Here is a 25,967-nt window from a genome sequence, read left to right on the forward strand (position 1 = left end):
CGAGATGGAAGGGAGGTGGTGTGAGAATGGTGAAGGGTAGGCAGGGACAGAAATACAAGTTTGTGTGGCAAGGGTGCCGAGAAGGCGTGGATGGTGTCGGTGTCCTGTTTTCTGAAGAGTTTGTAGACAGTGTGGTGAGTGTGACGAGAGTGAGTGAAAGGTTGATAATGGTGAAAATGATGATTGGAAAGCTCTTGGTGAACGTCATCTCGGGATATGCTCCGCAGGTTGGTCGGAGCGATGAAGAGTTCTGGTGGTTCTGGTGTGCAATAGAGAAGCTGATGGAAAACATGAAAGATGAGTAAGTTGTTGTGGTAGGAGGAGACCTAAATGGACATGTGGGAAGGAGTATTGACGGTTTTGAGGGAGTTCATGGGGGTTACGGATATGGTGTGAGAAATGGAGAAGGTGAAAGGATTTTGGAGTTTGCTGATGGAGCTGATTTGTTGATTTGTAAAACCCAGTTCCAGAAAGAGGATAATAAGCTTGTTACATACACATCAGGTGGGTCGACGACAACCGTTGACGACCTGTTGGTGCGTAGGCGAGATAGGGGGCACCTCCGGGACACAAAGGTGATCCCGGGGGAGGAGGCCGTTTCACAGCACCACTTGGTTGTCTGTGACATAAGGGTGAAAGGTGCGAGGAGAGCTCGGCGGGTGAAGTACCAACCGAGAATGAAGGTGTGGAGGTTGAAACAGGTGACAGTGAGGAGGGCATTAAAAGAGAGGCCGAGTATGGTCGAGGATGATGTGGTTGAGCTTGAAAGTGGTTGGATGTCAATGAAAGATAGTCTGTTGGGAGCCGTTGGTGAGGTATGTGGATGGACAAAAGGACCACCGAGGCACTCGGAAACATGGTGGTGGGATGAAGTTGGAAAGAAGATTGACGAGAAGAGGAAGAAGTTCAAGGAGTGGCATAAGGCGAAGGGTATGGGGGCAGAAAAGGCAGAGCATGAAAGTTATAAGGCAGCCAAGAAGGCTGCAAAGAAAGAGGAAGCAAAGGCGCAGGAGGCATGGAGGAAAATGTTCGGAGAACGCTTGGATTTGGAAGAGAGTCAGAGAGCGGTATACAGGATTGCAAAGCAGATAGCGAAAGAGAGGTGTGATGTGAATGGGGTGAGTTGCTGGAAGGATGAAGTGGGACAAATTGTAGTGGCCCCAGATGGAATGAAAGGAAGATGGAAGAGATATATGGAAATACTGTTGAATGCAGAGAATGAATGGGATGGCAACATAGAGAGTAACCCAGTTTTCGGACTGGCAGAGAAGATCACAGAGAAGGAAGTTGAGGAAGCGATAAAAGCAATGAAGAGTAGAAAAGCGGGAGGGCCGATGGGAGTTGTGGGAGATATGTTGAAGGCAGCGGAAATTGGGGTGTGAAGAGAATGACAGAGATCTGCAATCTGGTGGTGAAAGAAGGCCGCATTCCAGTGAATTGGGAACTGAGTACCCTCGTCCCTCTATACAAGGGGGAGAGGTGACCCTCTGGACCGTGGCTCGTATCGAGCGATAAAGTTATTGGAGCGTGGAATGAAGGTATTGGAAAGGGTGTTGGAGAGGAGGATAAGGAAGAAAGTGGAGATTGACGAAATGCAGTTTGGATTTATGCCAGGAAGAGGAACGACAGACGCGCTTTTTATTGTGAGGCAGTTGCAGAAGTCTTGGAGAAGAGGAAGAAGTTGTTTCTTGGGTTTGTTGATCTGGAGAAAGCATTCGATAGGGTTCCATGTGAAGTAGTGACATGGGCATTGAGGAAGTTAGGAGTGGAGGAATGGTTGATCAGAGTAATGATGGCAATGTACAAAAGAGCACGCACAGCTGTAAGGATGAAGGATGGAAACAGTGGTGAGTTTGAGGTGAAGGTGGGCATGCATCAAGGGTCGGTACAAAGTCCACTACTATTTGAGGCTGTGATGGAGGTGCTGGCTCGGAACTTAAAGGAGGGTTTACCGTGGGAGTTGTTGTATGCAGTTGTTGTATGTATGTTTACCGTGGGATTATGCTCAAGAGATGATCTGGTGTTGATTGCAGAAAGTATGGATGAACTGAAGGAGAAGATGAACAAGTGGAAGGAATGTATGGAGACAAAAGGTCTTAAGGTGAATATCGGAAAAACGAAGGTGATGGCAAGTGGTAAAGCATGTGGCGAGGTGGAAAGAACTGGGAAGTGGCCGTGTGCTGTGTGCAGGAAGGGTGTCGGAGTGAATTCCATCCAATGTACAATGTGCGCTGAGTGGGTTCATCAAAAATGTAGTTGTTTGAGAGGGTCATTAACCAGTGTGGCAGCTACATTGAAGTGTAAGGTGTGCACAGAGGGAGCTGCAGATGGCGGAAATGTCGAGTTGGATCTTGGAGACGGCATGAAGCTTGAAGGTGTGAAAACATTTTGTTACATAGGATGCATGCTGAATGGAGAAGGTGGATCAGACTCGGCAACGATTGCTAGAGTGAGATGTGCATGGAAGAAGTTTCGGGAACTGAGTGGCGTGCTGACGAGGAGGGGTGTGTCATTGAAGCTGAAGGGAAAGGTGTATGCTGCATGTGTGAGAAGTGTTATGATTTATGGGAGCGACACATGGGTAACGAACGTGGAGCAGCAACGAAGGCTGGAAAGGGTGGAAATGCGAATGGTTCGGTGGATGTGTGGAGTATCGTTGAGAGAGAGGGAGACAAATGATGAATTGCGAAAGATGATGGGAATAGAGCCTGTGATGGATGCTGTGAAGAGAAACAGTTTGAGATGGTTTGGTCATGTATTGAGGAAGGATGAAAGTGACTGGTTGAGAAGAGTGATGGAAATGAATGGAGAAGGAAGTAGAGGACGGGGAAGACCGAGAAAGACTTGGCTAAAGATGGTCGAAGAAGAAATGCGGGCAAGGGGGTTAACAATGGGAGATGCAGAAAATAGGGCAAAATGGAGAAGATTGTCATGGGGACCGCAAGGCTAACCCCCGCTCTTGCAGGGAAGGTGGCCTTAAAATGCCTGTTGTATGAAGGCACCGATGACATCATCATTCACATATCTTATTCCCCATGGGGAGTACTTGACAACACACCATGTTTCAATTTTTTCCATCTGGCAGTTTCAGAGATATAGAGGTGTAACTTTTTTCCAATATGGTGTCTGTACCACATGACCTATTATGTCATAATTATGAGTAAAATAATTCTACAGGAGGAGGCGCGGGAGCTATGGTAAAATTTTAAATTTTAAATTCCGATGGTAAAATTTCACGTCAATCAGACCAGTGGTTGCAGAGAAAGTAAATTTAAAAAATGCATACATGCACGTACGAACATACGCCACACGTATCCACCCAATCGCCTAATCCTGCTTTTCGCTTTGTGATTTGTTTTCTTTGTTTTCGCAGGGTAACAATGATATACCTCTTATACAGCACTGGTGGTTATCCTGGCCACCATCCTGGTTTAAACCCAGAATGCTTTGATTAACAATGATATTTTCTGGACAAATTGTTCAGGACAGACAAGACCATTGAACAAAATTTCAGCAATGAACTAAAGTTAGTATGTATGCAATGACGTTACGTTGCTCCGGAATACGAAGCCAGTCCGCCCCTCCAGGTAGAAAACAAAAGTGACAGCTAAGCCACCCTGGTAGACATGTGCACAGATGAAGACTAAAATACATTAATTAACAAGTAAAAGAGCAATCAGAGATTGCAAACCCTTGCCAGGATGTATTTTCAGTGGTTTTTAAGGCTTTTGTGTTAAAACAAATATGGCGGCCGAACCACGTGACCGAGGACGTCATCATTATTTTTTTCTAAACTAATTTTTTCCAAGATTATGCTCAAGAAATTTCATCTTGATTGGATGAAGTTTTGTACTTGTCGAATTATGACGTCATAATGGCGGCACCTATGACATCATCATCAACATATTTTATTCCCCATGGAGAGTTCTTTACAATGAGCCATGTCTCCATTTTTTCTGTTCAGCGCTTTCGAAGATAGAGGTGCAAAGTTTTTTGGGTTTTCCAAGATGGCGACCGAACTACGTGACCTATGACGTCATAATTATCATTGAAAAATTATACAAGTGCAGTTGCACCGATAGTGAAAATTCCTGTCAATCGGACCAACGATTGCAGAGAAAATCATTTATTCTGTGCAGAGACAAACAGACAAACAAAGACGAACAAACAAACAAACGGACTCAAATGCAATACTCTCTCCTCTGGCGAGGGTAATTATGAGTCTAGCATGGGGAAACACTTACCACTGATGGAATTGTCGCTACACATACAAGCTCGTATATGCTTCTCATTGTAAACATCTCTGTCCACTGTAATGGGCTAATGGCGGCAGCATTAAGCAGCCTCGTCACAGCAGAGGTGACGTCTTTTGCATACTACCTATTATTCTTACATGTTCTGCAATAAAAACAAGACCGGAATCTAACAGCGGCGTAGCTGCACTTGTAAAATATTATTAACCACAAACACATATGATTAACTTTTTAAACAGTCACTAATGTTGTTTATAACATTAAACAAAGAAATTTGAAGGATTCCAGACATCCATGAGGTAAATTTTACTTACAGAATTGAGCAAAGATCTACTGTAATCGACATACCCCACAAGGGTTGGGTAAATAACGTGACCCTTCCTGCCGGACCTATAAGTACTGTGTCGTTGGAAGACCCGTAATGTCTATGCTTTTGATATTTGATGATCATTTCAATATAATCGGGTTGTTTCTGTTTCACACTGAATGAAAAACGTGAAGGTAGAGCATGGTGATTGTGATATATGACAGGTTCGACGATATGTTCGGCCTGAACGACATTGGAATCAAAATGCTGGAGTGTGTAGTCAGCCGTCGTACGCCGTAATGACATCAGACGTAATCACATCACCCTGTCATGTGACCAGATCCTCAGCTCTGATTCATATACGTTTGAGGGGACATACACTACTCACAATACGTTAGGGATATTGGCAGGTTCTTCGGTGTGGTTGATTTTGTGTATTAATTATGTTGAAAAAAGTTGTTGGTCCTAATTCTATGGTTATTAATGAGTGTGAAAAAACAGCATTCTTGATTTCAATACCATAACCCTAACCCCTATAAAAAAAAAAAATCAACTCACTCCCACAATATCCCTAACTTATTGTGGGTAGTGTACATACATACATACATACATACATACATACATACACACTGTTCTAGACGGCTTTGCCCTATGGGCTATGCCATAAAAATCCTTGAACTTGAAATGTTCAACCTTGAACCTCCCGCATGTACATGGTAAAGATATTTACTGGAATCAGAGACCAATGCAAACGGTGTACTAAATCGTACCATTTTCTGTAAATTCTGAACAAAACCCTTTCAAAAATTGGGGTTAAATATTTTCCACCTCCTTGTTCATTCATCCCCTTGCATGTTGTGTCCCATTGTGGCCACGCTGCCCAACCGTCAGTCCCGGTGCCTTTTTACCTTCAATCACCTCACTCTTCCATAATTCATATTCATTTATTCGGAATCGAACCGAATTTTCGGTATTGTGTAGCTAACTAACCATAATAGATATAATTCATAATTACTATATATATATTAATATATATATATATTCATAATATATATTCATTCACCTCACTCTTCAATAAGCTTCATTTGCTATAAATAAAAAGAAGTGGGTTTCACAACTTTGATTGCTTTCGTGAAAATATGTGGCATAAAGAAACAACGTAGGCCAAACAAAATGATAGAAAGCAGCAAAGCTGGATTAAATGCTAAGCCGGCCAGACACATGTTAGGAACTTTAAATGTGTTCTTCAGACCATGCAATCGTGTAGGGCTAAGCCGATTTACAAAACTCGTAATGTACATTTTCAGAGCTTCAAGCGCCCCCCCCCCCCCCCCCCCCTTTTGGAGCTTTGAATAAAAGCAAATTCTGTGAATAAAAGTTCTCAAACCTCTTCAGAGGGAAATAAATAAATAAATAAATAAAAGGAAATCTTTATCAGTTTATAAAATAGCTTTGATTGGTATGCACACATGCACACTAGAAAATGCAATGCACCTCTGTAGCATTTTAAAGTAAGCTATCACAATGGCTCAATCTTTTTCAGCACCGTTGCTGCAGCAGTGGCAAATGAGAATAAAAGAATGCTGCCACTTGCAAGTCAATCATTTTATATAAAAATTACTAATTCGCACAAGTATGACGCAGTCTATTTGCTGATGATCCTTCCAACAAGAAAGGGTGATTAAAGCAACAAAAAGCAGCAAAGGTATTATCTATCTATAATTCCAGTAATCTCTGTGTGTATGTGTGTGTGTATGTGTGTGTGTATGTGTGTGTGTCTGTGTGTCTGTGACCGCTGTTTCTCGACAACCACGGGTCCGATATACTTGAAACTTGCCAGGTATATTGCTGGGGACCCGGGGATGTGCCTTTTCAAGGTTTCATATTAATCGGAGAAGTAGTTACCGAGCTATGTCCAAAAAACGATTCAACCAATCAGAGAGCAGCGAGTTATCACGTGTGCCGAACGTGGCGAACAGACTCTGCCTCGGACGGCACATTTGAGAGCGTATTCATTTATTTCACGTTGGCAAACTATGTTGGCGTTAAACTATGTTTTAAAACTAATTAAAACTAATTTGCGATTCTTTCACTTTCCTGCGCGTTTGTGCACGCTATGGCGATTTCTTTACCAAACTCCGCAAGCCGTTCGCTTTGGACCAAACCATTTCATGTAAATAGAGGGGGGGGATTGTCACCGTACTCGCAAGCCGTTCGCTTTGGACCAAACCATTCCATGTAAATAGAGGGGGGGGATTGTCACCGTACTCGCAAGCCGTTCGCTTTGGACCAAACCATTTCATGTAAATAGAGGGGGGGGGATATAATTTTAGATATATATATAGTACGGGCATGCCCTAGTATAAGAAATGCCGCCGGTTGGTTAAAAAGCCAAGTTGTAAAGAGTATCAATTAGTGGACAAGCATAAGGAGTGCGGGTGAGGGAGGGAGCCAAACATACAATGGTGGAAGTGCAAACGTCATTGTTAGGTATTTTTCTGCCGTTGACAAACGACTTGGAGCAAGGTGCTTGAAAAGTAAGATTCCAATGTGAAATAACTCTGGAAGCTGAGAGAGGGGATAAAAAGACAAGATTTAAATAGTGAATGCCAAAAGGAAAAGTGCCATGAAATGGAGGGTTTGGGGAATTAAAACAGTAAATGACAATAGGAGTTATGTGACTTAGAGAGCACCATGCAGAAACAATATAGGAATAACGATGAAGCAATCAGCGAAGTACCAAGGTGCAAGTACATAATGTTAACAATGAAGATGTACAACCACTTTACTTTTGGACTGCTCACCAATTTCTAGAATAATTAATTGCTAATCAACTCTGCATTTAAAATCAATATGTGCATGTACTCAAACGTTTTATCTGTTTTTTGTGCTCGTAAATTTTATTTGGTGCACCATTAATTACTTTAGACATGTTTTTAAACCATCAACATTAAAGTTAAACTTGATATCGATAGTGACGTCGGTTAAAGCAATATTCGGGACGGATGGACCAAAGCACAAAACCTGGCATATCCAAAACTTGACGATAAAAAGCAATGTCCGACGAGATGCTACTTACTTTGGGAGATATGAGGCCCTTTACACCCTCAAAGGGTTTAAGGTTTCGTATTTAGCATTTTAATCTTGACTATTGCTACCCAAAGGGGGGAAACCAGAATTAAGTCGATGGAGTGCCATCGCAAATCCCCACGCTTCCCACCTAAAACAAAGTTGAACTTACAAGGCAAAAATTTCCACCAGGAATGACCAAATATAAAATTTTGAGTTTAATTTTTTCGCCATTTTAACCCCTGTGACCCTAAGTCCCCACCCCAAGGGGAATGAACTGGGGGTCAAATCCAAAAATATTATTCCATATTTCATGCGTTATGCTGATTGCAAATACAAAGTTTCAATGAAGGTGTTAAAATGTGCCTGTAATTACTCAGGCATGTTCTTGCCATGACCAGGTGATCATAACAACCAAGTTTACTACCAAGATCATTTATGATCGTTATATCGTTATAACGTTATATTCGTTATAACGACCATAACTACCATTAAGTTTGGTGAGTTTCTGCGCAACCATTTAGGAGATAGCGTGAGTGACAGACAGACAGACTGAGAGACAGACAGATAGTGGCAATTACAACATCACCCCCCCCCTCCCCCCACCCCCCACCGGCCAGTATTTTTCAAAAGTTGCGGGGGTAAAGAGGAGGAAGGCCTTTCATGCAGACCTGCACATCAAGAAGTGCAGACAAATCTCTCTGAGGTACAGAAGAGAATATGTACCACCAAAGTATGAACATTTTGAAGTATCCCCATGATAATAATCCAATATTAACTGTTTTCTTCTTACTGAGAGGCACTAACTGTGAAGCAAAAGCAAGCGAAGAGGACTGCCAATTTGGAGATGACACAGAAGAGAAAGCTAGAGACAAATGGAATGGAGAATGCCCAAATCTACACCATTCCAGAGATGTGCCACATCGGAGAGTGACATTGACCACAAGAGGTATGCCATTGTTTTCCCACCATGCACCTGTCTACAAAAAATAATTTCAAACCGAGCTGAATACACCTATGTGGATTAATATATTTATTTATTTTTCAAAGTTGAACACGTTTCTTTTTTAACCAACGTGTTGGCAATTAAGATCGTTGTTCAAGTGTGGCTGGAGGAAGGGTTGTTCTAATGTTTCCCTTATGCTGTCCTTTGGAGGCTATATGTGGACTATACTGTCTCGCATTAGCTGGTAGATGTTAAATATCTCCGCCTTTTGAAGCGAGTTGGCCACTGTGGAGAGTACCGTAATCAAATTCTAAAATTATTTCCTAAGGTACAGGGGTACCGATCAGTGGCATCTCAGTAATTATTTATCCAGCAGACATAACTCGTGATTGATTCCGAGGCAAAAAATGCATCAAATCAGAGGAATAGTTATTTTACCATAAAGTCATGGTAAAATAACTATTTGGTACATGAATGTTTGGAATCATAATTACTCAAACAAAGGGCTCGAGGAAGACTTGCATCTGACACCTTTTCCAGAAACCAACAAAAGAGGGACGCAACTTGAACCATACCATGGCATTGGGAAGTAGACTTACTACGATATCAACAAAACTCCCTGAATGTCAAAATGAAATATTCTTTCCAATTATTTGAAGCAATTATCGAAGTTTACCTTTAAAAGAATGAATTGTATCAAATTCAAAACTTATCAGGACTGCTACATTGATATCTATTTACCCAAAACATTTTGGCACTACCGGTAAAATAAAATATACATGATGCTTAAATAGAGAGGATGGGTAATGGGTATTCAACAGTAGAGGGTGCAGCGTTACATTAATTTTTGTAATACCAACAAAAAAAAGCCTTATTACTGTAAGATTGCAATTAATCGTGCAATAAAATTATTAATGCTTTCAGACTGCCAACATTAACGTAAAGGAACAACATTTGTCGTCAGAATGATGATGCTCAGGACAAATATTTTTGTGCCGTTGCAGAAAATAAGTTATACAACGCAGTATACAGAAATAGGTCGGGCAAGAAAGCTAAGAGATACCTGCACTTGCCTATGGGCTATCTAGCCTCGCCTGGGTTTGAATATTGACGCAGCTATAAAGTGCCACCCTGGAGTTTCACATGCAGTGTGATAATGCATCAATATGGATGCCGTCTATCGGATGAATATAAAGATGGAGGATCTGTCTGCCAGTCCAAACTGTTGGTGGACGTTAAATATACCATTGGGTCTTTCATAAAGAAGTGACCAGCTTATTGCCAGCACCCAAAACAAAATAAAATAAAGTTAAAGAACCTTCAGTCTTCAGTTGGGGTGAAAAGGTTCCCCAGACGATTCAACAAGTTGATCAAAATAATAGGGACCGTGAACGTTACAGCAGACACAAACACACAACAAACTGCTTTTGGATGTCTATAATAATCATACCATAAAAAGCATTACGCACTTAAGTTTAAAAATGAAGGTACAAGCTCCACAACAAAACTTGAACAAGGCATAATTCAACATCGTGACATCAACCGATATGCCTCCACCTACATTAAGTCTTTGCTTACTCTAACTTTGATCTAAAACCTCAAGACCATTTGTCGTCAATATCTAATCTGTACATATGAATCATGGCACACGTAATTCGTTTGGTTCAAATCACTACCTCGATAACATGTTTACCCAATATGACCTCTGACCTCTTGATGCAAAAATCTAATCAGTTCATCTTTGTATGATACTATGCCTATATGAAATTTGGTCAAAATCCAATCACTGGTTCACAAGTTAGCACAGTAACAGAATTTTTACCCAACATGACATCTGACCTTTGACATCTCGACTCCAAAATCTAATCAGTTCATCTTTATATCATCATACATACGAGTACCATGTTTGACATAGATCCCTTCAGACATTCTTAAGTCATGGCGGGAACGAAAACCTATCACGGAAGGACAGACACAGGGACAGACAGCTGGACAGCCGGATGGACAACCTAAAAACATAATGCCTCTGGCAATTTCGTCGGCAGAGGTATAAAAACGATTCCCTACATGACACAGTTTCCTTGAAGGTAATTTAACTCCTAAAAATATGCAATCTTGCAAAAATAATCTAATCTACAACTCAAATTTCAGTAATCAGAAAACCAAAGGCAACAATGAATATCATATCTCATCAACGATTTCGAAATAAGACCGTATTTCCTTTGGGATGAGATTCCAGTGGACCTCTTGGTCCACACCATATGGAAACCCACAGACCTATGGACATCAGAAAGCCCAGAACCACTTCATGTGAACATGTGTTGCATTCATCTGCACAAAAGATGATGGACTGGTGCAACATGAAAACGTGCAGGTTTCTTAACTTTGGAGGGAAATAAAAACCACCATCAACTTAAAAGAAAAATGAAAAACGACCAAAACCAAAAGATGAATTATGGGAAATGTCACAGGATGCATTGAACAACCTCCCAATGGAATTTCTCCCGAAATTGCAGGAAAGCAAATGTTTCAAAATGGATATCTGCTGTTTTGCATTGAAAAAGGTAGTCATACCAACGATTGAAATTTCATGCATTATTACTAGAGAATAAAATTCATTTTTGCTTCTTTAATAAGAAATCACATGATCACTACAACACATTTTTATTTATCAAAACATGCCAATGTGACAATAAAGGTGTTTATTTTCAAGGTGGCCAAAGACCTTTGCACAGTAATGCATATGTACCAACTTTTCCATGAGCCAAAAAGAGAATTATAAGAAGAAGAATTGCATTAGTCTTATTAAATTACTCTTAATGGAAGTATTCTATAATACAAGGAACTCATATAAAATATGGAATAGTTCTAATGTTGTAGTGTATAAACAATCAGGAATGAGAGAATCAGACAGATTCTCAATCGCAGACCATAATTTAACACTGAAATGTTCACTTTCCTTAATTAAAAGGCAGATTAAAAAGGCAGGACATTATTTTGATGACGAGCATATTCATTTTGATCTACAAACAGCGAAACATGTCAAGACAATAAGCCTTGTTCAAGCAACAACAAACCTTGTACTTCTGCCGTAGCTCATCAGTCTCCTCTTTCTCGATCTCCAGTACCCGTCGTCTATCCGTCGCCTCCTCCGCATAGTCCATCTGCAACATTTCGTATCATTTGTGAAGTTAAATTCTCAAGTTGATGCGCAATGGAGGAAGTACAATCAGTTGTCCACACCAATGTCCCATTGCGAGGAAGGAATTGCCACAATACAAGAGCATATATCAACACATGAACTGGTCCAGATTTAACAATAACAACAAAAAAGTAAGATATTGCTGCAGAAAACTATTCTTTGAAAAATGCTCCAAGTTTTGAAGACGGTAGACCTTTCCAAATCCCAATACTTTAATTCGGTATTTTATTTTGAATTAAGTACGGGGCAATCTACAGAATACATGTATTAAAATGACAGTAATAACTCACCCTTTCCCAATAAATTTCCCTTTCCCTAATTCCACACCTTTCTCTTCTCACCTCGAAATCCCAGCCTGCACACCGTTCCCCTTTTCCCACCTATCTACCATCCAGCAACTTGCTTCCCCGATTTTACTTTTCTCAACTTATCACCGCTTCTGCTTTTATGCGTGCACATGCAAGACACATTTCAAGAGAAAAGGACAGGTTCATACCTCCATTTCCAGCCTCCCCATCCCCATAACATCATTCTTGACATAGATCGGGATAGGGTCAGTCCGTCCTACAAAGGCAGGTGAAAAGAGACACGAATAACAATTTGTACCATATCTAAGAAACTGAACATTACATCTAAAGAAATCTGACTGCTAGAGAAAGAGTCCCTTCCAGAAATCACAAGGATCATTATCAAGAACATTTTCACTTCTACAGAAATAAATCAAATTGTCAATAAAAGTACGGTCGATCCAACTACAAAATCCAGTATGCTTTAACCTCAAAAGCATGTGCACCAAAATTTTCTGAATAGAACTTTACATTCAGTTACAGTCCCTTTGCAGGAGAAAATTGCTTTCAACTCTGAAATGGCAAAAACTCAGGAGGAAAATCAATGAGAGGTAAAGAGTGATATTCTTGGATATCGTGAACAGCCTATAACACAGGCCAGTAACAAACTTTGCATTTCCATCTTCTTGGGATTTATCCAATAGATATTTCTGGCATTAATATACATTAGTCAGATCATTAAAGCAGTCATATCTTTATGAGACAGACACTCATTGAATTCTGGTAGAACCATCACCAACCACTTCCTACTCCGACACATGCATTTTTCCTTGCATCCTTTAACGTTCCTCGTCCCAGCCTTTTCACATCTCTTCACTCTTCTAAACCTACTTTTCAATGCTGGTACACATGTCCATCTAACACTGTTGACAAATGACTTTCTAAAATGATAGATGTCCTAGCCATACACTGATTAACTCCACAAATCCAAATCCCAGGCAAATCACCCCAATGGTGCCAAGGCTACACCCAAAATATGCCACGGGTTCAGCACACAGGAGCACATTTTCAAACAGGATTCACAGGGACAAAAACTTGTTTTAGAAAAAAATTGCCTATAAATTGCTGTCTTAACAACACTAATTAAGAACAAACATACTAAGAGAGCGTTGCAGTTGCAGTCTATCAGTCAGTGGGATGTGGGTACTGTATGATACAATAGCAAAACCATCTGAAAAAAGGAAGAGTATTCTCCAAAGATCATAGAGGTTATTAATGTAGATAAGGAACAAGAATGGGGCCAAAACTGTATTGGGGTGCTCCAATCAACACTGGAAAAGAAGAAGAAAGGGTTAAATTGAGAGCAACGCATCAACTGTGCAAGTGGAGGAAGCGATAATAAGCAGGTATATATACATATTCCAGTTTAAATGGATGACTCATGATACCGTAGCCAAAAGCCCTCCATGCAGTTTACAGCAATTTTTATGAAAAAATTCCTGTTTTAAGAAGTTTTGTTCGAAGAAAAAGAAAAAACGAAAACTACAACATTTTGGTATTTTCACCTTTCATCTTTAAAGGCCAATACCTCAGGTAAGACAAAATAAATCAAAATTTTATACATAAAAAAGGAAGACTGTTTTGAGTTGTTCAGTGTCACAAAAAAATTAATATATATATATTTTACTGTTAGAAGTATACTTTTAAGGAACTGCAATGCATTTTAGGGTGTTGCCATGTTGTTTGACTGTTTAGTGCATATGTAGTGCCTAAATTGCTCCAATTTATGACTTGTACAGTTCATGTACACTACCAGTGAAAAGTTTTAGAACACCTCAATTTTTCGAGTTTTTATTGAAATTTAAGCAATTCAAGTCCAGTGAATAACCTGAAATGGTACAAAGGTAAGCATTAAACTGCTCGAGGTTAAAAAAAAAAAGTTTGGGTTAGCAAAAACGGGAAAATAATGTAAATTGCAGTTATATTGTAAAAAAACAAAGGCCTTCTTCAGGGAACAAGTAATGGGTTAACAACTTACAGCTGTTTGCAGCAATGTAAGCAAATTAAGCCTTGCAAGTTGATACAAACAATTCCTACAGGTGTTCCCAACCTCTGCTGATTACTTGATTACAAACCCCCTGTCTGTATAAAAGCTGTATTGGAACAGACTGTTATGACACCCTCTGAAGCATTATTTTGACAATATTGCACTGCAGGAAGCAGTATATTGCTATCATAATGGTGAGAAAAAGGCAATTAACAAAGGAAGACAGACAGACCATTATAACCCTTAAAAGTGTATGTCTTTCTTTTAGAGAAATTGCAAAGAAAGCCAAGGTGTCAGTGAGTGCAGTTTCCTACACCATCAAAAGGCACTTGGAAACGGGAGGAAAATCTGACAGGAAGAGGTCTGGCAGACCCAAAGCCACAACAGAATCAGAAGACAAGTGTCTGAGAGTCAACAGGACAACAGCTTCAAGCACAGCTTAACACTGGTCGAAGTAAGCAAGTCTCAGTTTCAACTGTGAAGAGAAGACTTCGAGCTGCAGGTTTGACAGGTCGAGTGGCAGTAAGAAAGCCATTGCTAAGATGGCAAAATAAGAAAAAGAGGCTTGCCTGGGCCATGAAGCACCACCAGTGGACTTGCTAAGATGGCAAAATAAGTAAAAGAGGCTTGCCTGGGACATGAAGCACCACCAGTGGACTACTGACGACTGGAAGATGGTCTCATGGACTGATGAATCAAAATTTGAAATTTTTGGTTCATCACGCAGGGTTTTTGTACGCCGTCGAGTAGGTGAAAGGATGGTTCCTCAGTGTGTGACACCAACTGTCAAACATGGAGGAGGAAGCGTGATGGTCTGGGGCTCTTTTGCTGGATCCACAGTCGGCGACTTGCACAGAGTGACTGGCACCCTGAACCAAAAGGGCTACCACAGCATTTTTCAGCACCATGCAATACCCTCTGGTATACGCCTAGTTGGTCAGGGGTTCATCCCACAGCAAGATAATGACCCTAAACACACCTCCAGGCTATGTCAAAACTACCTTCGAAGAAAAGAACAAGACGATAGGAATCATGATTCAAATCATGGAATGGCCAGCACAGTCTCCAGACTTAAACCCCATCGAGCTGATTTGGGATGAACTGGACAGAAGGTTGAAAGCAAAGCAACCAACAAGTGCAACACATTTGTGGAAACTTCTGCAACAGTGGTGGGAAGAACTTCCCAAACAATATTTGATTTCCATTGCAGAAAGAATTCCACGAGTGTGTTCGGCGGTTATATCTGCAAAAGGTATAGAGTATAGCGACTTTGCCGAGTCAAAAATTAAAATTAAATTTTGTTAAATAAATTGATTCTATGATTTCTTTTTTATCTCCAATTGTTTATTTGTTCTATGCTTAATTTCAGAGTACATTGAGACATTAAACTGCGTAAATTTCAATAAAAACTGGAAAAATTGAGGTGTAAGAAAACTTTTGACCGGTAGTGTAGGTCATGGTTTTTGTGTTTCAATTTAGAAATGGCCCCAAAGAAAGAGAAGTTCCATGATGATGGGGATATTAAAAATCTAATTGATTGTCTTCGTCAAGTGGGCAAGACATATTCTGGAATCCACAAGCTCCTGAAGAAGAACATCCCTATTTCTCTGCCTAACGAAGATAATAGGTCTACAGTTCCAGAAATCTGGTTCTACTGCAAGGAAGAAGGAATCTGACAGACCTAGAGCCACTACAAGTAAAGATGACAGGCGACTGAAATTCTGAGTTCTCCAGGAAAGAAAGAAAAAAGCCAGCGGGAACTGTCAAAGGAGTTCAGAACTGCTGACACAAGACTATTTCCAGAAGAACCATCACAGGAAGGTTGAATGATGCTGGTTTTGCCTCAAGAAGATGAGCTAAGAAACCTATATTATTGAAGAGAAACATTCAGGACAGTTTGCACCTTTTTGGCCAAATATGGGCACTGTGATTCAGACTCGTTTCAGAGAGTTCTGTGGAGTGATGAATCAATATCTCAGCTTTGAAGTGATGCCCCAGAACGTTGCCTTCACAGATCTGGTGAGAGATTCAACCCTGAATGCATTTAAAAAACTGTGAAACATGGAAGAGGTGGAATAATCAAGGTATGGGATGCATTTACATCTGCTGGTGTTCGTGAGCCGCTCAGGTGTGAACAGTCAATTGCTGCCAAGAAATACCAGAAAATATTAGAGAAAGGATTACTTCCCAGCCTCCAAAAGTTATTTCCTGGAGAGAAAAGCAAAGAAGTCATTTTTCAACAAGATAATGCCCCGCCCATACTGCAAAAGCCACCAAAATGTGGTTGGAGAGAAAGTCCCTCAAACTTATGTTCTGGCCTGGTCAGTCCTGATTTGAACCCCAAAGTAGGGACATAGGGACATAGAGGCTATTTTTGTTATAAAATGTCAATAGAAGTCAAATCAATCGTCAAACCTTACTAGCCAGAAAATGGTCACGGAATTGAAGTTTTGGACCTAATTATAGAGAATCATTGGGCCTACATTCAGAACAACTTAATGTAAGGAAATTTGCAAATTCTGATCAACTTTGGGAAGCTGTCAAACATGAATGGGACAATATGGACATTTCTCAGTACAAGAAGCTTTGTGAACGTTTGAACAAAAGACTGGATTATTTAAAGAAAATGAAGGGGCAAGCTATTACATGCTGATTTGTTCAGTTACTTCTGCACGTTCTGGTGTTTTTGTGTTTTTTTAAATGTAAGGTAAAATAGTTATGACAAAAAATGTTTAAAAATAAATAAATAAACTTTGCTCATTTATTTTGCCCCAGAGTGTACAGGCGGCCTTGTACGGGTATGCTATGGGCAGCAAGCTTGGCAAGGAGGGCAGGGTGCTATACTATGTGGAATGCTCAAGATATGCCGAGGGGGATGGAACTGACCTCTGGTTTGAGATTTAAAGCCTTGGCCCATTGCTGAGAGAAAGGCCACAGCATGTCCATAATTGCCAAAATAATCCAAACTGGTGATTGGTGATCAAGCCACTTGAAAAAAGTAAATAATTGATGTCAGCAGTGTCAACAGATTACATTACTTTACTTGCAGTTGTAAGGAAGCGAAATTACTGGTCTGTAGTTGAGAGGATCTGTATTTTCACCCTTCTTATGAATAGGAGTGATGTTAGTATGCTTCCAGACATATGGTGGGTTGATAGAGGACCAGATGAAGATACAGTGCCTTCAGAAAGTATTCACACCCGAGCTAACTCTGAGGGCCTTTCACTCACTCACTCACCGCAGGCAGGCAGGTTGGTGGTCTTTCTGTCTTCTACCAACTCCTCTCCGGCCTTGCTCACCGAGCTCTCTCTGTGCTTTATCCCCCAAATATTCCGACAGGTCGCACAAGATCTGCCAGCAACCCTCTTATGGTTAAACTGCCAAAATCTAGGCTCTCTGCTCACCTTCACTCTTTCATTCCCCTTTTCTCCCACCTCTGGAACAAACTCCCCCACTCCCTTCAATCCCACTCCTTCCTCCAGGTCGTTAAAACAGCTGTTCACCACCATCTCTTATCTTCCCCCATCCAAAACCTTGATCTTTTCTACCCCTGCTAATTCACCCCATATCCACTTTTTTGAAATTCCAACTTCTATCCTGGAAGTCCTTGCAGTGTCCATATGTTTTATATTCTCCCACCTCCCCCCAAGCCCTCTCCCTCCCACAGTTCTCTCGATGTCCATGCTCTAAAATGTTGTTTGTGTCCTTCCCCCTCTCTCGCCATCTTGTCTGCCGCTCCCCTTATTTTGTGTTTGATGTGTCAGTTGGACTTTTTGTGCGATTAATGTTAGCTCTTTCACAAGCCTCGATCTTGTATACAAAAAAAAAAAAAAAAAAAAAAACTCGATTTTTCGCATTTTGTCGTGTTACAGCCCAAATTTAAAATGAATTCAATTTAAAACATTTGTCACCGATTGACACAAAATACCCCATTAATGACAAAATAAAAACATGTAGTCAGAATATTTTACAAACATATTGAAAATGAAATACAGATATATCTAATTTACGTAAGTATTCAGCCCCACTGAATCAATACTTCGTAGAAGTGACATTGGCAGCGATTACAGCCAGTCTTCATGGGTATGTCCAGATCAGCTTTGCATATCTGGATTTGGGGAGATTCCCCCATTCTTTCTTGCAGATTTGCTCAAGCTCTGTCAAGTTGGATGGGGTGCGTCAGTGAACAGCAATCTTCATGTCTTTCCACAGATTCTCAATGGGATTCAAGTCTGGGCTTTGGCTCAGCCACTCAAGGACTTTCACATTTTTGTTCTGGAGCCATTTCAGTGTTGCTTTGACTGTAGGTTTGGGGTGATTGGCCTGTTGGTATGTAAATCTTCACCACAGTCTAAGGTCTTTTGCAGTCTGAAGTAGGTTCTCCTCAAATATTTGCCTGCATTTGGCAAATAACAAAACAGAAACACAAGTTTGTGTGGCAAGGGTGCCCAGAAGGCGTGAATGGTGTTGGTGTCCTGTTTTCTGAGGAGTTTTTAGACAGTGTGGTGAGTGTGACAAGAGTGCGTGAAAGGTTGATGATGGTGAAAATGATGATTGGAAAGCTCTTGGTGAACGTCATCTTGGGATATGCTCCACAGGTTGGTCGGAGCAATGAAGAGAAGGACAAGTTCTGGTGTGCGATAGAGAAGCTGATGGAAAACGTGAAAGATGAGGAAGTTGTTGTGGTAGGAGGAGACCTAAATGGACATGTCGGAAGGAGTATGGACGGTTTTGAGGGAGTCCATGGGGGTTACGGATAGGGTGTGAGAAATGGAGAAGGTGAAAGGATTTTGGAGTTTGTTGATGGAGCTGGTTTGTTGATTTGTAAAACTCAGTTCCAGAAAGAGGATAATAAGCTTGTTACCACGTCAGGTGGGTCGACGACAACCGTCGACTACCTGCTGGTGCGTAGACGAGATAGCGGGCACCTCCGGGACACAAAGATGATCCCGGGGGAGGAGGCCGTTTCACAGCACCACTTGGTTGTCTGCGACATAAGGGTGAAAGGTGCGAGGAGAGCTCGGCGGGTGAAGTACCAACCGAGAATGAAGGTGTGGAGGTTGAAAGAGGTGACAGTGAGGGAGGCATTAAAAGAGAGACTGAGTATGGCAGAGGATGATGTGGTTGAGCTTGAAAGTGGTTGGATGTCAATGAAAGATAGTCTGTTGGGAGCCGTTGGTGAGGTATGTGGATGGACAAAAGGACCACCGAGGCACTCGGAAACATGGTGGTGGGATGATGAAGTTGGAAAGAGGATTGATGAGAAGAGGAAGAAGTTCAAGGAGTGGCAAAAGGCGAAGGGTATGGGGGCAGAAAAAGCAGAGCATGAAAGTTATAAGGCAGCCAAGAAGGCTGCAAAGAAAGAGGGAGCAAAGGCGCAGGAGGAATGTCGGAAAATGTTCGGAGAACGCTTGGATTTGGAAGAGGGTCAGAGAGCGGTATTCAGGATTGCAAAGCAGATAACGAAAGAGAGGTGTGATGTGATGGGGGTGAGATGCTTGAAGGATGAAGTGGGACAAATCGTTGTGGACCCAGATGGAATTAAAGGAAGATGGAAGAGATATATGGAAATACTGTTGAATGCAGAGAATGATTGGGATGGCAACATAGAGAGTAACCCAGTTTTAGGACCAGCAAAGAAGATAACCGAGAAGGAAGTTGAGGAAGCGATAAAAGCAATGAAGAGTAGAAAAGCGGGAGGGCCGACGGGAGTTGTGGGAGATATGTTGAAGGCAGCGGTAAATTGGGGTGTGAAGAGAATGACAGAGATCTGCAATCTGGTGGTGAAAGAAGGCCGCATTCCAGTGGCTTGGGAACTGAGTACCCTCGTCCCTCTATACAAGGGGAAAGGTGACCCTCTGGACTATGGCTCGTATCGAGCGATAAAGTTATTGGAGCATGGAATGAAGGTATTGGAAAGGGTGTTGGAGAGGAGGATAAGGAAGAAAGTGAAGATTGACGAAATGCAGTTTGGATTTATGCCAGGAAGAGGAACGACAGACGCGCTTTTTATTGTGAGGCAGTTGCAGGAGAAGTACATGGAGAAGAGGAAGAAGTTGTTTCTTGGGTTTGCTGATCTGGAGAAAGCATTCAATAGGGTTCCACGTGAAGTTGTGACATGGGCATTGAGGAAGTTAGGAGTGGAGGAATGGTTGATCAGAGTAGTGATGGCAATGTACAAAAGAGCACACACAGCTGTAAGGACGAAGGACGGGAAAAGTGGTGAGTTTGAGGTGAAGGGGGGAGTGCATCAGGGGTCGGTACTAAGTCCACTACTATTTGTAGCTGTGATGGAGGTGCTGGCTCGGAACGTAAAGGAGGGTTTACCGTGGGAGTTGTTGTATGCAGATGATCTGTTGTTGATTGCGGAAAGTATGGATGGACTGAAGGAGAAGATGAACAAGTGGAAGGAATGTATGGAGACAAAAGGTCTGAAGGTGAATATCGGAAAAACGAAGGTGATGGCAAGTGGTAAAGCGGAAAGAACTGGGAAGTGGCCGTGTGCTGTGTGCAGGCAGGGTGTCGGAGTGAACTCCATACAATGCACAATGTGCGCTGAGTGGGTTCATCAAAAATGTAGTGGTTTGAGAGGGTCATTAACCAGTGTGGCAGCTACATTCAAGTGTAAGTTGTGCACAGAGGGAGCTGCAGATGGAGGAAATGTTGAGTTGGATCTTGGAGATGCCGTGAAGCTGGAAGGTGTGAAAACATTTTGTTACCTAGGAGACATGCTGAATGGAGAAGGTGGATCAGACTCGGCAACGGTTGCTAGAATGAGATGTGCATGGAAGAAGTTTCGGGAACTGAATGGCATGCTGACGAGGAGGGGAGTGTTGTTGAAGCTGAAGGGAAATGATTTCCATGGAAATCTCCACGCATGGCTGGCGGACTTCCTCTCGAGTCGCAGTCAACGTGTGGCCCTGAATGGGTTTCTCTCATCTCCTCTTCCTGTTCAGGCTGGAGTTCCCCAAGGCAGTGTTCTGGGCCCTGTGCTTTTTCTGGTCTTCATCAATGATCTTTCTGACTCTCTTGAATATTCTCTCTTTGTCTTTGCTGATGACTCCACTCTCTGCCGCTCTATTCCTCATCCCTCAGATCGGCATTCTGCAGCCTCCTCACTCTCTGCAGACCTGGACAAAATCACAGACTGGGCAAACAAGTGGAACATGTCTTTCAATCCTGACAAATCTCACACTCTTACGATGTCTCTCTGAAAAGACCGACTGGACAACCCTCCCATCCACTTTCTGAATAATCCTCTCCAAGAAGTTCTGTCACTCAAGCTTTTGGGTCTCACTATCTGCCATGATCTTTCCTGGGAAAACCACATTTCCAAGCTGGCCTCCAAAGACAGTCGCCGACTGGGTATCCTCTGTCGTGTGAAGTCCTTCCTTCGCTCACCTGAGCTCCTCACCACATACAAGGCTTTCACCCACAGCTAAATGGAGTACTGCTCTCCCCTCTGGGCTGGTGCTCCTGCCTCACACCTAGCTCGTCTTCACGCTGTTGAAACCAAAGCGTTCAGAATCACTGGAATCTCCCGCAATGAAGCTATCTCCGAGGGCCTTTCACTTACTCACCGCAGGCAGGTTGGTGGTCTTTCCGTCTTCTACCGACTCCTCTCCGGCCTTGCTCCCCCACCTCTCTCTGGGCTCTGTCCCCCAAATATTCCTACAGGTCACACAAGATCTGCCTGCAACCCTCTTATGGTTAAACTGCCAAAATCAAGACTCTCTGCTCACCTTCACTCCTTCATTCCTCTTTTCTCCCACCTCTGGTACAAACTCCCTCACTCTCTTCAATCCCACTCCTCCATCCAGGTCTTTAAAACAACTGTTCACCACCATCTCTTATCTTCCCCCATCCAAAACCTTGATCTTTTCTACCCCCGCTACTTTCACCCCAAATCTACTTTTTTGAAATACCAACTTCTTTCCTGGAAGTCCTTGGTGTCCTTGTGTTTTATACTTCTCCCACCCCCCTCCCCCTTCCCACGCCTCCCCCCCCAAGCCCTCTCCCTCCCACACATCTCCCGATGTCCCTGCTCTCAAATGTTGTGTTTGTGTGCTTCCCCTTCTCTCCCCATCTTGTCTACCGCTCCCTCTTTTTGTATATATTGTTTGTCTGTTTGATTTTTTTTTTCGTGATAAATGTTAGCTCTTTCACGCACCTAGATAAGGTATACAAAAAAAAAAAGAAAAAAAAAAGGGAAAGGTGTATGCTGCAGGTGTGAGAAGTGTTATGATCTATGGGAGCGAGACATGGGTAATGAACGTCGAGCAGCAACGGAGGCTGGAAAGAGTGGAAATGCAAATGGTTCGGTGGATGTGTGGAGTATCGTTGAGAGAGGAAGACAAATGATGAATTGAAAAAGATGATGGGAATAGAGCCTGTGATGGATGCTGTGAAGAGAAACAGTTTGAGATGGTTTGGTCATGTGTTGAGGAAGGATGAAAGTGACTGGTTGAGAAGAGTGATGGAAATGAATGTAGAAGGAAGTAGAGGACGGGGAAGACCGAGAAAGACTGGGCTGAAGATGGTCGAAGAAGAAATGCGGGCAAGGGGGTTAACAAGGGGAGATGCAGAAAAGAGGGCAAAATGGAGAAGATTGTCATGGGGACCGCAAGGCTAACCCCCGCTCTTGCAAGGAAAATGGCCTTAAAATTCCTGTTATATTTTGCAAATACCATTCTTCATGGTAGAAATTGTTTTAAATGGGTGATGAGCTGTGCTCGGTTTCCGCCAGACGTAGCGCTTTGCATTCAGGTCAATGAGTTCAATATTCGTTTCATCAGAACACATACGGTAATCTTTTGCTCAGTCTTTCACATGCCTTTTTGCAAACACCAGGTGTGCTGTCATGTGCCTTTTTCTCAGGGTGGCTTCCGTCTGGCCACTCTCCCTCCCATAAAACCTAGATTTGTGAAGTGCTGCAGAGGCTGGTCTCCTTCTGGCAGGTTCTCCAATCTCAGCCAAGGAACTCTGTAGTTCTGTGAGAGTGGTCATTGGGCTCTTGGTCACCTCCCTGACCAAGGTCCTTCTTGTCGGGTTGCTCAGTTTAGTCAAGAGGGCCATGTCTAGGAAGAGTCTATGTAGTTCCATATTATTTCCATTTCCTAATGATGGAGCTCACTGTGCTCTTCAGAACTGTAAATACTAGAAATTGTTTTTTTACCCTTACGCAGATCTATGCCTCCTCACAATTCTATCTCAGGGTTCTACGGACTGTTCCTTCGACTTCATGGTAGAGTTTCTGCTCTGACACGCACTGTCAATTGTGGGACCTTATATAGAAAAGTGTGTTTCTTTCTAAATCATGTCAAATCAATTGAATTGGCCACAGCTGAACTCCAATCAAATTGTAGACATCTCTAGGATGATCAAAGGAAATTTGATGCACGTGAAGTAAATTTAGTGTCCTAGCAAAGGGGTTGAATACTTATTGACTTGAGAAATTTCTGCTTTTCATTTTCAATTACATTGTAAAAAAAATTCTAAAAAAAATTAATTCCACTGACATTATGGGGTATCATGTGTAGCTCCTCATATGGAGCTTCTCTTTACCTTCTCATGTTTTTCCAATCACTTATGATCTTCCCCTTTTCAAAAATCAGATTTTTTTTACTTCCTCAAAAACTCAAGACTATTCTCTCTTCATTTTTCTATCAATGCAGTTCTTTTATTTTAGGCCTGGACTTGATGAGGACTATATAGTCCGTGAAAGGAGCCTTCAACATAAAAATTAAAACATATATATGTATATATATATACTCGCCATATATATATATATATATATACATACATACATACACACACAAGTGGGGTCGGGGCACCCGTGGGAATCTCACGGGCATGGACGTGTGTGACATTTCGACATATTGAGTTAGATGCTGCACCTGTTTCACAATAACACACACACACACACACACACACACACACACACACACACACACACACACACACACACACACACACACACACACACACACACACACACACACACACACACACACACACACACACACACACACATTCGGTCTCTCTCTTATTCACACACCCACACCCACACACACACCCACACACACACACACACACATATATACACACACACGCAAACACACATGCACGCACACGTACACACACATGTACACCGACACATGCATATACACATACACACATACACATATGGATACACACACATGCACACACATACACATACACATATACACACACACACACACATACATACACACACACACACACGTACACCGACACACATGCACACACATACACACACACATATATATACACATACACACATGTACACCCACACACACACACACATATACACATACAGACACACACACACAGACATATATATACACATACACATATATGCGCGCGCGCACGCACACACACACACACACACACACACACACACACACACACACACACACACACACACACACACACACACACACACACACACACACACGTATATATCCCACATCCCACATGTATATACATGTTTAAAGTGTACGTGCCCTTCCCCCCTCCCCCGCCCGGCAACGCTGAGTACTTCTGCTAGTAACTAATGAAATAAAAACGAAGAAATATCTCTGGGTAATTTCCTGAAACTCGGTGAAATTCGCTGAAATTCGCTCGGTGTATCGGTGAAATATTTTATTTGGGCGGTGTAGAATTGCTTCGAACGAAATATCTCGAAACAATTTCCCGTCTGTGTTTCATGTCCATGCACACGTGAAATGGAGTTTGTTTTTGCACACGTGAAATGAACATGTGAACCTTTACTTCCGGATAATAATGTTGAATGAAATAAAAACGAAGAAATATAGTGGGGTCACCCGTGAGACATTTCGACATATTGAGTTAGATGCTGCACATTCAAAATGGTTACTGGCAATTCATCAGATCCAGAAATGGTGTAATGAACACAATTTATTTATTTCACATAATATGTGACCCCTCACTCCTCTCCACCTGACACTCTCCTCTCTCCACCTGACACTCTCCTCTCTCCACCTGACACTCTCCTCTCTCCACCTGACACTCTCCTCTCTCCACCTAGCACTCCTCTCCTCTCCAATCCCTCACATTCCTCTCCGCTCCAATCCCTCACACTCCTCTCCTCTCCAATCGCTCCTCACTCGCCTCTCCAATCGCTCCTCACTCGCCTCTCCAATCGCTCCTCACTCGCCTCTCCAATCGCTCCTCACTCGCCTCTCCAATCGCTCCTCACTCGCCTCTCCAATCGCTCCTCACTCGCCTCTCCAATCGCTCCTCACTCGCCTCTCCAATCGCTCCTCACTCGCCTCTCCAATCGCTCCTCACTCGCCTCTCCAATCGCTCCTCACTCGCCCCTCCAATCGCTCCTCACTCGCCCCTCCAATCGCTCGTCACTCGCCTCTCCAATCGCTCCTCACTCGCCTCTCCAATCGCTCCTCACTCGCCTCTCCAATCGCTCCTCACTCGCCTCTCCAATCGCTCCCCACTCGCCTCTCCAATCGCTCCCCACTCGCCTCTCCAATCGCTCCTCACTCGCCTCTCCAATCGCTCCTCACTCGCCTCTCCAATCGGCTTTCCCCGTCTCGTTTCTCTCATTTTTCTCCCGTCTCGTTCTTTTTCTTGCTCCAAATCGGCCCGTCTCGCCCGTCGGCCCGTCTCGCCCGTCGGCCCGTCTCGCCCGTCGGCCCGTCTCGCCCGTCGGCCCGTCTCGCCCGTCGGTCCGTCGGAATCGGAAATCGGGCCGTCTTGCTTTCTTGCTTGCACGTAAATAAATTGTGTTCATTGCACCATTTCTGGATCTGATGACTTGCCAGTAACCATTTTGTAAAA

The 25,967-nt window shown here is 42.5% G+C and overlaps 1 protein-coding gene across 2 annotated transcripts in view; it reads right to left on the bottom strand.

The window, feature by feature from the left end:
• The window catches only part of LOC137410873 (G patch domain-containing protein 8), a 198,729-nt gene that overhangs the window by 141,822 nt on the left and 30,940 nt on the right, over positions 1–25,967 (bottom strand). For both annotated transcript variants that reach the window (XM_068096322.2, XM_068096330.2), the window contains 2 exons: positions 12,274–12,341; positions 11,653–11,739 (listed from right to left, as the gene is read on the bottom strand). In XM_068096322.2, coding sequence (XP_067952423.2) covers positions 11,653–11,739; positions 12,274–12,341 — 155 coding nt within the window. The remainder of the gene's footprint in view (positions 1–11,652; positions 11,740–12,273; positions 12,342–25,967) is intronic.

This window comes from Myxine glutinosa, chromosome 1 (assembly GCF_964187855.1).
Source record: "Myxine glutinosa chromosome 1, kmMyxGlut1.1, whole genome shotgun sequence".
Lineage (NCBI taxonomy): Eukaryota > Metazoa > Chordata > Myxini > Myxiniformes > Myxinidae > Myxine > Myxine glutinosa.